The sequence below is a fragment of the Podarcis raffonei genome, chromosome 10, assembly GCF_027172205.1.
Source record: "Podarcis raffonei isolate rPodRaf1 chromosome 10, rPodRaf1.pri, whole genome shotgun sequence".
In the NCBI taxonomy this organism is placed as follows: domain Eukaryota; kingdom Metazoa; phylum Chordata; class Lepidosauria; order Squamata; family Lacertidae; genus Podarcis; species Podarcis raffonei.
Window position 1 is genome coordinate 68,183,195 of NC_070611.1, and position 15,714 is coordinate 68,198,908.

Here is a 15,714-nt window from a genome sequence, read left to right on the forward strand (position 1 = left end):
TCAGTTGTTTCCAAGACCACAACAAAACCACAGCTACCAATATCAAACGAGGAAACAAAAGACCACACACACCAGCAGGCTTCTATTTCAAGATTTTTAATTGGTCCAGCAGCTGCAAAATATACAAATTTCCAAAAGGCAGACCTCGTTTTATAAGCTGAAACTGTTTCATCTCAGGCAAAAAAAATCCCCTCAAAAACCCAGCTACGTACATATATACAGAATTAACACCACACAAGTCCAGGTGGGGGGGGGGAACCTCCTCTCAGCTCTGCAACTTCCCTTAAATAAATAAATAGCACTTTGCTATTAAAAAACCGATAAAAATATAAATTCAAGTATCAAAGGAAAAACACAATCAAGAGAATGAGTTGTTGGTGTGGTTTTCAATCACCTTCCCCAATCAACCTGTAACTATCACAAGTGTGACACACACACACACACACCCCTTGCTTCTTGTGCCTCCCCACTCCAGGGCAGATCAACACACACACACACACACACACACACACACACACACACACACACAATAAGGACACACACAGGCAAGGTCCACATGTTCCCTCTTTCATTCAAAATTCCTGAAGCAGGAATAATTTAAGTTTGTTCCAGGATTTCCTTCTCGTAAGCAAAGGAATCCCGTCAATTTTTCCCCCCAATTCATGCTATATAAAACCAAGCGAAAGACAAGTTTGTGTAAAATGTTTTTTCCCACTACGCAAGGCGTAGGTAAATGCAAACCACACCTAGTTGGGGCAGGAAGGGGGGGGGGAACATACCACTTGCTATGTGCAAAATAAAGCCACGCTTCCTCTGATAAAGGATAAAATCCTAGCAGAAGGGGCTGAGGGATAGGAGAAGCAACAGGAGAACCCACACACTCAAAGGGAGAAAATGGGGTTTTATTCCAGGTGAGCCACACTGAAATGAGCAGCAGTTAAGTCATGTCTGTTTGTTCCAACAGGTGCATGACTAACGCTCAAAACCACCCAATGCTTTTTCAAAAGGCAAAAGAGAGTCTTTTCAACTGCTTGCACACATGTAGAACCCACCTTGCATGCTACGGACGCAACTTCTCAGCCAAGAGCAGCTCTTAATTTTTTTAAAAGATCACACACACAAACACACATGGATTTTGCCGTGGGCCAAAGTAGGCACTGCAGGCGTTGCTGACCCACCTTTCTGAAACTGACCTGCCCCCTTTATTCCTACGGGGTCATTGCTCGCTCTCCCACTCCACAGGCAGCCATCGGGATGTTGCCGGACTACAACTCCCACCAGCCCAGGCAAACAAAGGCAAAGGGCAGGGATGATTAGAGTTGTAGTCCAGCAACACCTAGCCGGCACCAGGTTGCTTACCCTTGTGCCGCTAATCCTAAGCGTGGCTTGTAAAGTCCTGCACTCCTAACACTTTCCCACTCTGTTAAAATCACACTCGGCCACCCTAACAAAGCCAGTGGCTATGGTGCCGGCAAGTGGCTACAGAACTGGCTGCAAAAGAACAACAGAACTATCCTTAAATCCCTCTCTGATATCCGGGGTATGTGTGGGTGTGCTTTGTTTTTGTAGCTGTAAAAAAAGGAGAGAGGGAGAGAAGTGCAAAGTGGCAAAATTAAAAGCAGACATGCAGGTGTCGCAAAAGGTGCTTTTATGCTCCCCATGCCCTCCCCTCTCCACACAGACCCCAAGAACCAACATCCGTTTATTTACAAAGGCTGAGAAAGCAGCACAGTGTCCAGTTTTTTTCTTCTTTCTTCTCTGCAAGGCAACTGTGTCACTTTAGAAATAATAATAAAACAACTCAGGGGACGCAAGGATGCTGCAGAGGATGACACTTTAGTCTACCAAAATCTCAAAAAGTGGTGGTGGAAAAGCAACCAACTTCATGAACCTCCGTTTTGCATTCTAAAGCGATGTTCCTTCTCCTTCCCTTCCTCTCTTGTGTATCCCCTATTCCCCACCCACCCCCAAAAAACACCATCGTGTCGAGTCCGATACGCAACAGAGTCCGATACGCAACAGGCAGATGATCAGCTTATGGAGATCGAGAAGGGAATAGCCTCGCGTTGAATGGAGATCACACACACAGGCAGACGCAAGCTTCGGAGCGGGGCGACACAAGCGGGCTGAGTTTCCTTCCGTCCGCGCTCTTCCGCCTTCCTAAACATCGCCTGGAGAAACTCAAGACTGTGTGCGGGTCGTGCTCATGTTCTGCAAGAGGAAGGGAGACAGAGAGAGAGAGCAATCTTTGAGCCGGTGGCTGAGCATTTGGAGGGGGACAAAAGAGAAGCGAGGCACCCTTTGCATGCAGGTGGCAGGGAGGACGACGAGAGAAGCAGATGCAGAAGGCTCTGCATTATCCAGCAGAGGCAGTAGCCACTAGGCACACAAGCCGTCCTGAAGGAAGCAGGCCAAGTCGCGAGGCGTAAAGGGAGCTTCTCGCTCATTGGGCTCCCTGCATCTCCTACCAGTCCCTTAGCCTGAATTCTGAAAGAGACTTCAAAGTCATCTCGTGCACATTGGACTTCCTGTCTATCCCATTGTATATTCCTTTTTTTACAAATGAATGTACTCATATTATTGTATATTTCTTTTACATTTTATCTAATACAATATGTGCTCTTGATCTTATTTCTCAACTCAGTCTCTCTCCAACATCAATCAAGTGTGGGGGGGGATTTTCTTTGTTTTTTCTCTTCGTTTTTCTTTTCTTTTAGGTACCATATTTTTCGCTCTATAGGGCGCACCAAGTTTTCAGAGGGGAAAATCAAGGGGAAAAATATGATTCCCCCCCCCCAGCTCTGGGAGCAGCAGACCCCCTGCATTCGCTCCATAGGACGCACACACATTTTCCCTTGCTTTTTAGGAGGGGAAAAGTGTGTCCTATAGAGCAAAAAATACGGTATATAAAGTGTGCATATCATCTTGGTATACATGTTGGAAAATATATTATAATAAGCTCTGTAATGTAATGTGACAATGTTTACCAATGTAATAGAAGAATGTTAATAAATAAATAAAATTGATAGGCCTCTCCTCCATGAAAAAAATAAAAATAAAATAAAGCCATCTCGTGCGCGCTTCCAGCTGTGTTGCTGTGGGCCACAAGAACAGAGGAAGCTGCCTAACACCTTTGGGTCTACCTAGCCCTGCACTGTCACGCTGACGGCCAGTGACTCTCAAGGTTTCAGAACCAGGAGGTTGGGCTTGGGTCTTTCTGAATGCAAAGCAAATCTTCAAGGATTATCATCATCTTCATTTAATTTTGCATTGCTTGGGCCCCCTCGAGTTGCAAAGACAAGCTTTTTTTTTTTTTTTTGAGAGGGGGTAAGGAGACACTGCACATTTGGCTCATCTGAAGGCAGCCCCGCATAGGGAAGTGTTTTGTTTTTTTTAATCGTTTTCATTTGATTTTTCAAATATAGATTCATAACAAAACCAAATACACTTCCATATACAGAGATTTCTCCAAATCTCGAGAACTGTCCCCATCCCCTCTGTGGGTCCTAATGTCAACACTTTCAACTGCATATTATCTCAAATCTATATTTTATATCTACCCCTATTATCCACAGAGTTTGTTACATTACAAGTGAGATTAAAATCCTGCTAATGTTTTCATCTGCTTACAGTGGTCTCTGAAATAAAATTATAAATTTCCCCCCATTCTTTCTTGAAGATTTTGTCTTCTCAGTTCCTGAGCTTTCCGGTCAGTTTTGCCATTTCGGCATAATCTGACAGCTTAGTTTGCCATTCCTCTCTGGTAGGGAATCTTTCTTCTTTCTATCTCTGGACTAGAATAGGGAAGTTTGTAATGTGTTTTCTTCTTACTAGGATTTTATATTTTGCTGGGGCAGAGTTGCAGAGGGGCTGGGGCCAAACAGTCAGATGGGTGGGGTACAAATAATAAAATTATTATTATTATTATTATTATTATTATTATTATTATTATTATTATTAAGCAAACAGTGCAAAAGGATCTCAGGGCATTCTAAAAATGGAAACATTACGGGGAAAGAGGAAGCAGACCATTTAAAAGGGACCTCAACCACCACCACTTATGTCAACAAGCCCATTCATTGCAGAAACACACACACAAACCAAAGCAGAAACAGTTTCCAGGAAGCTGAGCAGGCACAGGTCAAAGATGTACCCCCTCTCTGCCCACCCCTCAAAAAAAACCCCAAACCGAACAAAAATAGCCTTGAGCAGCTGTTATCCCAACAAGGTACAGTCAGGCTGGGGTAAAGCACAAGCACGCAGAGCACCAAGCCATTTTACCTGGGAAATATTAGCAAAGTGAAAAGTTTGAATAAGTGACAAATGGGCCGTCTTTCAGCGTGAAAAGGGGAAAAAAAGAGACAGAGAAAGGGGGTGAAGGAGAGAGGCTTGCACTGTTATCTGATAGGAATTTGTTCAAGGGATGTCGTATCTTCCTTCATTTTCACACCACAAATTAAAAGCACATGGCTGCCCCCCAAAATAATACTGGGAACTGTAGTTTATCCCCTTGCAGAACTACAATTCTCAGCACCCTTAGCCAACTAGTTTCCAGGACCCGGGAGGAGGGAAAGCCACGTGCTTCAAACATGACGTGTGGATGTGATCTTCCAGCAGTTCTAAAAAGTTGCAGCAGGGAGAAGGGCTCGTCCGCACGAAATCTTATGCAGTTGCCCTTTGCATTGGTCTATCTGGCTTCATGGGACGCGGGTGGCACTGTGGGTTAAACCACAGAGCCTAGGACTTGCCGATCAGAAGGTTGGCGGTTCGAATCCCCGCAATGGGGTGAGCTCCCGTTGCTCAGTCCCTGCTCCTGCCAACCTAGCAGTTCAAAAGCACGTCAAAGTGCAAGTAGATAAATAGGTACCACTCCAGCGGGAAGGTAAACGGCATTTCCGTGCGCTGCTCTGGTTTGCCAGAAGTGGCTTAGTCATGCTGGCCACATGACCCGGAAGCTGTACGCCGGCTCCCTCGGCCAATAAAGCGAGATGAGCGCCGCAACCCCAGAGTCGGTCACGACTGGACCTAATGGTCAGGGGTCTCTTACTGCAAAAGTATTGCTCTCCCACCAACTGTCTACTCCCTCAAGTGCTGCTGGATTAGAACAAAGCTTGAGCTGAAATATATATATATATATATATATATATATATATATATATATATATATATATATATATATAAAAAAAAAAAAAGGGGTGCACTTAAATCCCATTGACAGATACAATAAATCCATGTTTCTCAAACTCGGGTCCCCAGCTGCGGTTGGGACTACAACTCCCATCGTCCCTGACTACCGGCCCTGCTAGCTAAGGATGATGGGATTTGTAGTCCAACGGCAGCCGGGGACGCAAATTTGAGAAACACTGCTAGCCCTTTACACAGAAAACTAGTCCGCTAGTAAGGGGAATAAGACATGTAGCACCCCGGTTTCTCTCCCAAGTGCAAGAAAGGGGTTTTTGTAGCGACTGAAAAGATGCTCTGATAAATTAAGTGTTAAAAGCTCCCACAAACTGGAAGGGTAACTCAGTGGTAGAGAACCTGCTTTGCATGCAAAAGGGCCCAGGTAACTCCAGGTAGGAGAAGAAAAGGCTCTGAAATCCTGGTAGCCAATGCCAGTCACTGTAGACTAGAGACTGCAAAGCTATTTTTTGGCCCATGGACCCCATTTGTGTTTCTTAGCAAGCACCATTTGCACTGTCCTTGTGGGTCACTTCAGTGGAATCAATCAGTGCCTGGAAAAGGAAGTGGGAAAGAGTATCTCTTCTCCCAATTTCCTCCTTCAACAATTGGCACTTTTCAAGGGATTTAAATAGTGGCTCTCTAACGTGGCACGCCATATTGGTGTGGCAGGAAGAGTCAGGGGCAAAGAAACACTTAAAAAATTCAGTGTAGTGTAGTATTAAAAAAATATTATTTTGCAGGTTATGGATATCTTTTCAAAACACGAGCAAGAGCATGAGCTATTCTTCTACAGTTCTCCACAACGTATTGTTGTGAACAGGGATTTTCAACTCTGACAAACATGCAAGGTACCCAAGAGAGAAAAGGCTTCTTTGTATTGATGAGGAAGTGTGAGTTTCTAAAATTAGACCTGATATAAATGAGTTATTACCCAGCAAAAACAAGCTCACACCACCTCTCACTGAGTGTGCACACATCCTTAAAGTACATATGCAAGAGGCTCGCTTATAATTCTGTTTTGAGGATGATACATATTCTTATTTTTAAGAATAAATATTTGTTCTATACTTTCTGGATGCCCCGTGTTCATATTGTAAAGCAGTTGTCTTCTGTGTTATAAATCAAGCACTGCTGGGAGTTGTTTTCTTTCTGTTTTCCGATGGATTTCTTACCAATGAAAAATCGGGTGTGGCATGAGCCGATTTTTATTCTGAAAGTGTGCGCCCAGAGAAAACAAAAACCACATGGATTAAAAGGTCGAAACACTGGTTAAATTGATTGGGCAGGGATTCAGGGGTCTTGTGGGCAATTGGGGAAGACTCCAAGGGGCGCCACATTGGTGATCTGTGGGCACTGACAGTATAGATCAAAATAGATCAATGGTCTGACTTTGAATGAAGGCAGCTTCCTATGTTCCTACCAAATGCAAGGACGTAAAACTGTCCCTTAGGGATTCTATGGGGGAAAGGTGCAAATTGAGTCTGGAAAGCTAAGCACGCAGATTAGTGGTAACAAAGGGAAAATAAAGCCAGCCTGCTGGCAAAAGAAAGGTCAACCTGCAAGATACTTACAGGCATGCCTCTCCCAGTAAAGGCTGTAAAGAGAAAGAAAAGGGGGAAGGAGAGGGAGATGGAAGAGAAATCAGTCTTGGTGTGGAAAGCAGAATAACAACAGGAAATTCAAGATAAAGGATTCAATTACTGCGAGATAGCAGACAGAGACATAAAGCCACGCATGTCAACAAACAAGCCACTTCCATTCATGCAAAACACATTTCAGCAAAGAGCCTCCACAATTTCAATATTTGGGTCACACAAGGGAAAGGAGGAGTAGGGCAGCAATTTAGCAGGGAGCCCCCTTTTGTCTGCTAACATACAGAAGCTGCCTCCAGGCATTTTTCAAGAAGTCCCATTTCCTGCTAACTGGGAGAGCTGATGGGCTTTTGGCTTTCAAATTAGGCAAACATTTAGCTGCAATGGGAAGTGATCATTCATCCTTTTAAAAAGGTGTTGAGCAAGACTAATATATGAAAGTTTGCTGCAACCTTTGGAAACAACCTTCAGCTGAGCAACACTAGCAAATGCGAAGAAGACAACACTTTGAGACAATGGAGTGCGCCTCTGTGGGGAAGTCGGCTTGTTGGCAGCACCTAAAAGGCCTGGGGGCTGGATCCAGCCCAATTCTAAATCCGGCCCGCGGACGGTCCGGGAATCAGAGTGTTTTTACATGAGTAGAATGTGTGCTTTTATTTAAAATGCATCTCTGGGCTATTTGTGGGGCATAGGAATTCATTCATATCTTTTTTCCAAAATATAATCCAGCCCTCCACAAGGTCTGAGGAACAGTGGACCAGCCCCCTGCTGAAAAAGTTTGCTGAGCCCTGGTTGACACCTTAAATATTTTCTTCTCCCCAAAGATTTCTTGCAAGACAGCAGGACAAAGCAACATCCTAGTCAAGTTAAAAAAATATGGAATGATAGGAATCAAGGAAGGCTTGGAGAGGAAAGGCAAGCTTAACACAAATCCTTAAAAAGTGTGTTGCTGCAAAGGTTTGAAGGCCAGGTTTCTATAATCCACACCAAACACCAGGCAAATACTTCTACCTAAGTTCAAGTTCATAAGGCAAGTGACGGCCAAGCCTGGCTTATATTGCAGGTTCTCAAAAAACCAAGCTACACCAACCCAAAGCATTATAAATCATTTCTAAAGGTACTTTAGGAGGAGGGAAAAGCGAAGGCAAGGAAAGCAAAAGTAAACAGATGATGCCAACTGTGATTTGATAGCACCGCGTTTAAAAAATGGATAAGTGACACGACAGAACGTCCTCCCATGATTTAAAGCAGCGGGGAGATATTTAGGCATGGAAATGCAATGACCACAACACACAACCGCCACCACAAGCAGGCAGGCGCACACACACGAGAAAACACCAACAAAAGAATGTGACCAACTTGTCCGGGCATCTGGGCGGGCACCTCCTGGGGCATACAGATGGGCAGGGCAGCGGAAGCAGAATCAGCCACATGCTCCTCAAAGCTGTTGATGCGAGGTTTTTTGGTGGGCTCTGGGCTCGCTAGAGGGGTGACGCTATTGCGCCTCATGAGGGTGTTAGGTCCCTTCTTTGCATCCTAAATTAAAAGCGAGACAAAGATAAAAAACGAGAAAATGAAGTGAGGAAGGAGGTGAAAAGTTACGGGGGTCAGGTGGGGAGAAAAGCAGCGGGGAAAATAAATATAAACCAACCAAACACACACAATGGGTTAATTGGTCTGACGAAACGCACCAAAAAAAAAAAAGGAAAGGAAAAAGCGAAGACCAGGAAATCTCATTAAAGAAGGAGTTATCATTGCTGGGGTTCCTTCAAGGTCCCTCGGCACTCAGGCACACTAATCTAGACCCAACGTACTTCTAAAGCAGGGGTGGGAAAACATTTGCAGAGTGAGGGCCGTGCTCCCCTCTAAGGTCTTGTTTTACGAATCACATGTATTAGTGAAGCTCTGAGTCCGAGACAAAACTGTTAATTTGGCCTCTATATGGTCACGCTGTGGGTTAAACCACAGAGCCTAGGACTTGCCGATCAGAAGGTCGGCGGTTCGAATCCCCGCGATGGGGTGAGCTCCCGTTGCTCGGTCCTTGCTCCTGCCAACCTAGCAGTTCGAAAGCACGTCAAAGTGCAAGTAGATAAATAGGTACCGCTCCAGCGGGAAGGTAAACGGCGTTTCCGTGCGCTGCTCTGGTTCGCCAGAAGTGGCTTAGTCATGCTGGCCACATGACCCGGAAGCTGTACGCCGGCTCCCTCAGCCAGTAATGCGAGATGAGCGCCATAACCCCAGAGTCGGCCACGACTGGACCTAATGGTCAGGGGTCCCTTTACCTTTACGGTAGGCTAAGCTCTACACACACATCCCTTGAATCAGAGTTCAAGAAAATCCTTTGAGCATTGCAAAAAGGCTGAAGAAGGGGAAGAAGATTGAGAAAGTCCCCAAGGCTTGGAAGGCTGCATTTTGGACGCTGGGTGTGAGGTTTCTCAACCCTGATCCATAGGGTGCGAAGCAGCACTGCAGAGGGACATAGCCTTGGGAGAAGGGCCGTGTCCTGGGAAGCAGAGGGCCAGGTGCAGTGGGGGGGGTCAATGGCCATATTTGGCCCCCTGAACCTTAGGTTTCCCACCTCTCTTCTAAAGAAGTAACGTTGGGCGCAAGAATGAAATATTCAAAATTTCCAGATTCGGGTTTGAGAAGTCTCTCTCCCTCCCTGCACTAGGTCTTTTGAAGAAAGTAAGAGATGAGGGCTTTGTGCAACAAAAAGAGGAGCCAGGTGCCTTGGGAGAATCTGCCGCTTGGGAGAATCCACACCAAGACCACTGATCCAGTCTACAAATTACAGAGGAACAATTGGAAAAAGCCACAGAAGAACCGTTTGGCAGCGCTTGTGATCCTAATCGCATCCGCAAAGCTTCTTGCTGCAACCTGGCATTTACACATTCGATTACACCTCATTTGCAGCCTGAGTGTCCTTGGCTAGTTACATAACTTTAAAGGGGAAAAAACCCAAACAACAGTGGCAAAAATCTTCAAACATACACCAGTAGCAACAGGCCAGACATTTCCTTCAAACCTCCTTAAACACTTAGCAGAATATAAAGAGGCCTTAGCTAGCTTTTGAAAGTTTGGGAAAAACAGATGTAGCCAAATAAGGAGCCACCATAGGTATATATATATATATATATAATTGTAGAATTGTAGAGTCAGAAGGGACAACGAGGGTCACCAAGTCCAGTTCGAACACACAGAAGGAGCTGTCTAAATGGTGCTACGAATTACTCCCTTCTCCCACCACCAATCCATCAAAAACCGGTCAGGAATAAATATTGCTTACAAAAAGAGGGGGTCCATCTTTGAGCGGTTTCCTACAACACAGGTGTCTACCCAACTCCTTTCCAACTACACAGGGGGAGGAAGAGGGGGCCCCAAGGGGCAGCCAGAAGCCCCTCACCTCTGGTCTGTCCCGGTGGGTGTTCACAGCCTCAACATTCAAGCAGATGGATTCAACTCTGCAGCCTTGTAGAAGCGAAGGGAGAGAAAAGGTTGGGAGGGGAAGGGCAGAGAGAGAAGATATACAGGACACGGTCAGTTACAGGGGATGCAATTATTTAGCGAACATTTGAGTCAATCAAAATTAACAAAGAGCGCCTCAATTGATTTATTTTTTAAAAAAGTTAATTATTCTTTGATGCAAGTGCTTAGAAATCTGCAGCTGGGAAACGCCACAAAAGAGAGACACATTCTCCCTTCAAACACATACAAATGATTGATGCCAATTGAGATGGTTCCCTGTGGAATACACAGAGCATGCATTATGCTTTCGTTTTCATCCACAGTGCAAAAGTGGACAAATTTAAGTAATCGATCATTCAGTTAAGACGTATACAATTAAAATCAGCTAAGATTTGGCGGGGGGTTAATCAGGTGACATCCCCAAGAATCACATCTTAAGCACTGACATATCAAGCATTGCCTGACACAGCCATCTGCGCTGCAGTCAAGGTAAGGAATGTTGTTCATGACTTTGGCAGGGGAGAAAGGGTGGAAATTCATTTGAATGAAGCACAGGCCAACCTTCCTGGCTCTGTTCTAAGGAAACACTGCAGGGTAAAAAAAAATTGGCTGGATACTGTGCTAAATATGTACATCAAAGTCCACCTCTGTTGCCTACATTCTGCAAAAGAAAAGCAGAGTTCGGGGCTTTTGCATATAAATTGTGCAAACAAAGCAAAGAGTGTGAGCTTTCTTATCTTGCGTGACTTTATCCTGAGACTCTTAACACTTCAAGTTTATTTATTCTAAGTAGGGGTATTAGTTTAGGGCAGTAGAATGCCCACCCTCTTCTAGCCACCGAAAATATTTCTCTGCTGCCTCTCCAGCTTCTGATATTTCACCGTGAGCTGTCTACACAATTTTCTTGTGCATGTTTTGGCCACGCCAGGAGGGCTAGAAACTTGTGTTTTAAATGAAAGCCAATATTCCCAAGAAAAGCATATTGTGCTGTCTTCAGTGCAACCATGACACACACACACAACACACTGGCAAGAGCGGAAGAGGAAAAGGTTAAGTCGGAACGGGTCTGCTGGTGCTAACAGCAGACCACAAGGATGACCCAGTGAATACACTGCAGCAGATGCAAAGAATGGAAAAATCCTGGCCATTTGGTCATTGGCAAATATGGGACGCGTGTGGCGCTGTGGGTTAAACCACTGTGGCGCTTTGGCTTGCCGATTGAAAGGTCGGCGGTTCGAATCCCTGTGATGGGGTGAGCTCCCGTTGCTCGGTCCCTGCTCCTGCCAACCTAGCAGTTTGAAAGCACGTCAAAGTGCAAGTAGATAAATAGGTACCGCTCCAGCGGGAAGGTAAATGGCGTTTCCATGCACTGCTCTGGTTCGCCAGAAGCAGCTTAGTCATGCTGGCCACATGACCCGGAAACACTGTCTATGGACAAACGCTGGCTCCTCGGCCTGTAGAGCAAGATGAGCGCCACAACCCCAGAGTCGTCCGCGACTGGACCTAATGGTCAGGGGTACCTTTACCTTTACCTAATCCCCTCTACAGATAACCTTAAAACCCCTCTGATCTCCCATCGAAGGCCACAGCATCTTCTGCAGTCATCTCTAGTAACAACGGCAGTAAAAACCATTTCTTTCCACATCAAAGATGGGGCTTCTCAAAGCTTCGTCACAGCACACTGGCCAGGGCAAGCAACCCAGGCACATCATGCTCTCTTGTGAAAAACCTTTGAGAGAAACAGATACTCACCATATGCCACAGGGGTCAGCTTTAGCACTGTGTGGAGAGGACATTTCAAGTAAGGCATTTCCGCTGGAAGAAAAGCAGAGAAGGGAGGTTATCAGCCAGACACAGAATTCTGTTTTATGTAGCATTGCAAACGGAAGACGAAGAAGGGGAGAAGGAGTTTGGATTTGATATCCCGCTTGATCACTACCCGAAGGAGTCTCAAGGCGGCTAACATTCTCCTTTCCCTTCCTCCCCCACAACAAACACTCTGTGGGGTGAGTGGGGCTGAGAGACTTCAGAGAAGTGTGACTAGCCCAAGGTCACCCAGCAGCTGCATGTGGAGGAGCAGGGAAGCGAACCCAGTTCACCAGATTACGAGTCCACCGCTCTTAACCACTACACCACACTGGAACACATGGGTTTTATGCATTACTTTTATTCCATCTGCCCCTATTTTTTTAAGCTACCATTTCTCCTTCTAAGCACAACACATTCGCTCAGGACACAACCCAGCATTCCTGGATCAGATCCTGGCTCAATAGCTGCATCAGTTTTTAGTTGGCAGAGGATGGGCGCACACTCAGATGCAACGTCTCAATGGAACTTTGGGGCGTATATTTAGCAGGCACTGTTCTCTGGCTAAATACTGCACCTCGATCCTTGCACCTGTTTGATAAAAGAGAGGCACATCCCAGCTACAGACCACTTACCTGCACTCTTGTCAAGGAAGTAGGCCAAGAGGCATCTCATCACGGCCTGGTGACAGATGACGAGGACGTTCTCCTGCCTCTCCAGCTCCATGATAACGGGCTCCAGGCGCTGCACAAGATCCTGGTAGGACTGCAGATGCACACATAGAAAGACAAAAAAACTGGGTAAAGGGCACTGGCGGTGGGACAACCCCTGAATACTCAAAAATGAAGTGTGTTGATACAGGGCTTCACTGCCAGTCAGTGTAGATGAAATAGGTAAAGGGACCCCTGACCATTAGGTCCAGTCGTGGACAACTCTGGGGTTGCAGCACTCATCTCGCTTTATTGGCAGAGGGAGCCGGCGTACAGCTTCCGGGTCATGTGGCCAGCATGACTAAGCCACTTCTGGCAAAACCAGAACAGCGCACAGAAACGCTGTTTACCTTCCCGCCAGAGCGGTACCTGTTTATCTACTTGCACTTCATGCTTTTGAACTGCTAGGTTGGCAGGAGCAGGGGCTGAGCAATGGGAGCTCACCCCGTCATGGGGATTTGAACCGCTGAACTTTTGATCAGCAAGTCCTAGGCTCCATGGTTTAACCCACAGTCCCACGTGTCCGTGGATGAAATACCAAGCTCAAAAGACAACTGGTCTGACTCAGGAGGGAGCCACTTCCTATGTCCCTTCAAATAATTGCCTCCCGTTGCCCAAAGAGTGGAGACATTAGATCCTTTCATTCCCCAAAGAGAGCTCCGTGTTGTTCTGCTTTTGCTCGCAGTAGCAGAGGTTTTGTTTTTCTATGTTGCCAATCTCCAGAGGAAAGGATATTTCTGCAAAGGAGATCCCAGGGGCATTGAAAATTCACCAAGGTGCAGAACGGCCAAAGAGAAACGCGGAGCTCATGGCTGGCTTAGCGCTTGGAGATGTTCTTTTCTCGCACGACCGACAGCTCCTTGTTTATCGGCAGTCCACCTTCCTAGGTGAAATTCCCCTTTGAAGACGGCATGTGGGGATGCGTTTGCCACCTTCCCCAACCCTGTTCTCCATCATCCAAGAGCGATGATGCCATGTTAAGAGGACTCACTCTCGCCGTTAACCCATCTGCTCCCAGGGACTTGCCACTTTTTGTCCAGTTAATTGCCTCTACCACTTCTTGAGTTGTTATTCGAATATTTAAGATCACCATTTGTTCTTCTCTTATTTTTGGCAGATTACCATTTTTAATATATTCCTCTATTTTACAGGTTTTTTCCTTTCTTATACAGTTCTGAAAAGTATTTTACAAATGCTGCTCTTATTTCCTTCATCTTATCTGTAAACTTCCCATTTATATTAATTTTGTTTATGGAGTTCCTGTGTTCATTTTTCTTACAACTGCCACGCAAGCAGTTTTCCGGATTTATTGGCATGTTCGAAATATTTTTGTTTCATCCTTTTCATCTTACAGCTAGTTTCTTCATTAACTATCATGGAATATTAAATCCGTAATGTTCTAATGGCCTGCTTGACTGACACAAAAACCCACCGGAACAATTTTCACTGTTTTTAAACGGTTTCTCGCTGCCCCAGGCTTACCTCTCCCGATGGGTAGCGGTAGTAGTATTTGTCCTGGTCCCGCAGAGTATATTCTTCAGGGTACTTTTCCTTGATTTCATCGTAGGTTAGCTCTTCGCACACACCCTGTAAGAACCACACGGTGGGGGGAAAAACATCAGGGCTGCTACTCGGGGCAAGATTTTGGAAGGCATGTGTGTGTTGTAGAGGGGAAGCAAGAGATAATTTGCAACGGCAAGATCTTACTCAAGTTTCTAGTCAAGGTCCTCTTCCCTGCAGGAATGGAATTGTAGCCAAGAATGTGGTGTGTGTATAGCAAAGTACAAGTGTGAGTTGAAACGCAACAGGCAAGAGGGCAGGGGCTCAATGCATTTTAAGCGGCAGGTGTATAAAGGACCATTAAGTCCAGCCATGGACGACTCTGGGGTTGCGGCGCTCATCTCACTTTATTGGCGGAGGGAGCCGGCGTACAGCTTCCGGGTCATGTGGCCAGCATGACTAAGCTGCTTCTGGCAAACCAGAGCAGCGCACGGAAACGCCGTTTACCTTCCTGCCACATCGGTACCTATATATCTACTTGCACTTTGACGCGCTTTCGAACTGCTAGGTTGGCAGGAGCAGGGACCGAGCAACAGGAGCTCACCCCGTCGCAGGGATTCGAACCGCCGACCTTCTGATCAGCAAGCCCTAGGCTCTATGGTTTAACCCACAGCGCCACCCACGTCCCTTGCAGGTGTATACCCAGCGCCATATAGGGTTGTATCCAGTGAAGTCTTTCTGCAAGTACTTCCACCCTCAGGAGAGGGAGATAAACTCCTGTTAGCACAAGAAGTCCTTGTGCTAACGGGACAGCTTCGTTAGATACATGTCAGCCCATTGATTTTGTCATAGAGTTTAAAATGTTTATAAATATTAATAAGAAATATTGATTCTGATGGCGCGAGATTAGACCATGATTAACATGTTCTCTCAGATCACCTGATTATATAAACAAAGGAATTGTGGCCAAGGCTAGTCCCGCTCATGGAAATCATTGGATCTAAGTTCGTCGTGCCCATTAATTTCTACTCTGAGTAAGGCACAAGAATGTTAATCAGATATTTTGGGCAGGGGGTTCAACGCCAAATTCTTCCAAACGTTCTGTTTGCATTGTTTGGGGGGTGGAATTTATCTGCCCCCCTCCTCCCTAGCATACAGTTTGCAGGTTCTCCTGACACCCCCTTAAGTTAATTGGGGGAGGCACGCAGAGGAAGGGGGGGAGGCCTGTTGTGCAATGGAATCCCACCTGCAACCTCTAGGCATCCCAGCCTTGGGGGGTTTGCCACCAGACAAAAGTGGCAAACTCCCCAAGCAGACAGACAGTCACGGTGCACCTAACTTGTTCATGCTGGATTCATGGGACAGAAGCACACCTTTTTTTAATAAATGGGGTTGCAGCATAACTCATGCTCTCCGGATTGCGCACGAGATTATTGCACAGCCATCAGGGCTAGTAGCAT

The 15,714-nt window shown here is 45.9% G+C and overlaps 1 protein-coding gene and 1 long non-coding RNA gene across 8 annotated transcripts in view; one reads left to right on the forward strand and one right to left on the reverse strand.

Moving 5' to 3' along the window:
* LOC128422761 (uncharacterized) overlaps positions 1–15,714 on the forward strand; it is a 217,364-nt gene that overhangs the window by 126,451 nt on the left and 75,199 nt on the right. The gene's annotated exons all lie outside the window — the stretch shown is intronic.
* The window catches only part of PFKFB3 (6-phosphofructo-2-kinase/fructose-2,6-biphosphatase 3), a 68,775-nt gene continuing 53,716 nt past the window's right edge, over positions 656–15,714 (reverse strand). For 2 of the 4 annotated variants that reach the window (XM_053407186.1, XM_053407184.1), the window contains 6 exons: positions 14,237–14,341; positions 12,680–12,809; positions 11,991–12,053; positions 10,177–10,241; positions 8,133–8,309; positions 656–2,211 (listed from right to left, as the gene is read on the reverse strand). In XM_053407186.1, the coding sequence (XP_053263161.1) occupies positions 2,182–2,211; positions 8,133–8,309; positions 10,177–10,241; positions 11,991–12,053; positions 12,680–12,809; positions 14,237–14,341 (570 nt within the window). In that variant the 3' untranslated portion in view covers positions 656–2,181. Of the gene's footprint in view, positions 2,212–8,132; positions 8,310–10,059; positions 10,242–11,990; positions 12,054–12,679; positions 12,810–14,236; positions 14,342–15,714 lie in introns of all 4 variants that reach the window. The other 2 variants (XM_053407183.1, XM_053407185.1) reach the window with 2 other exon arrangements.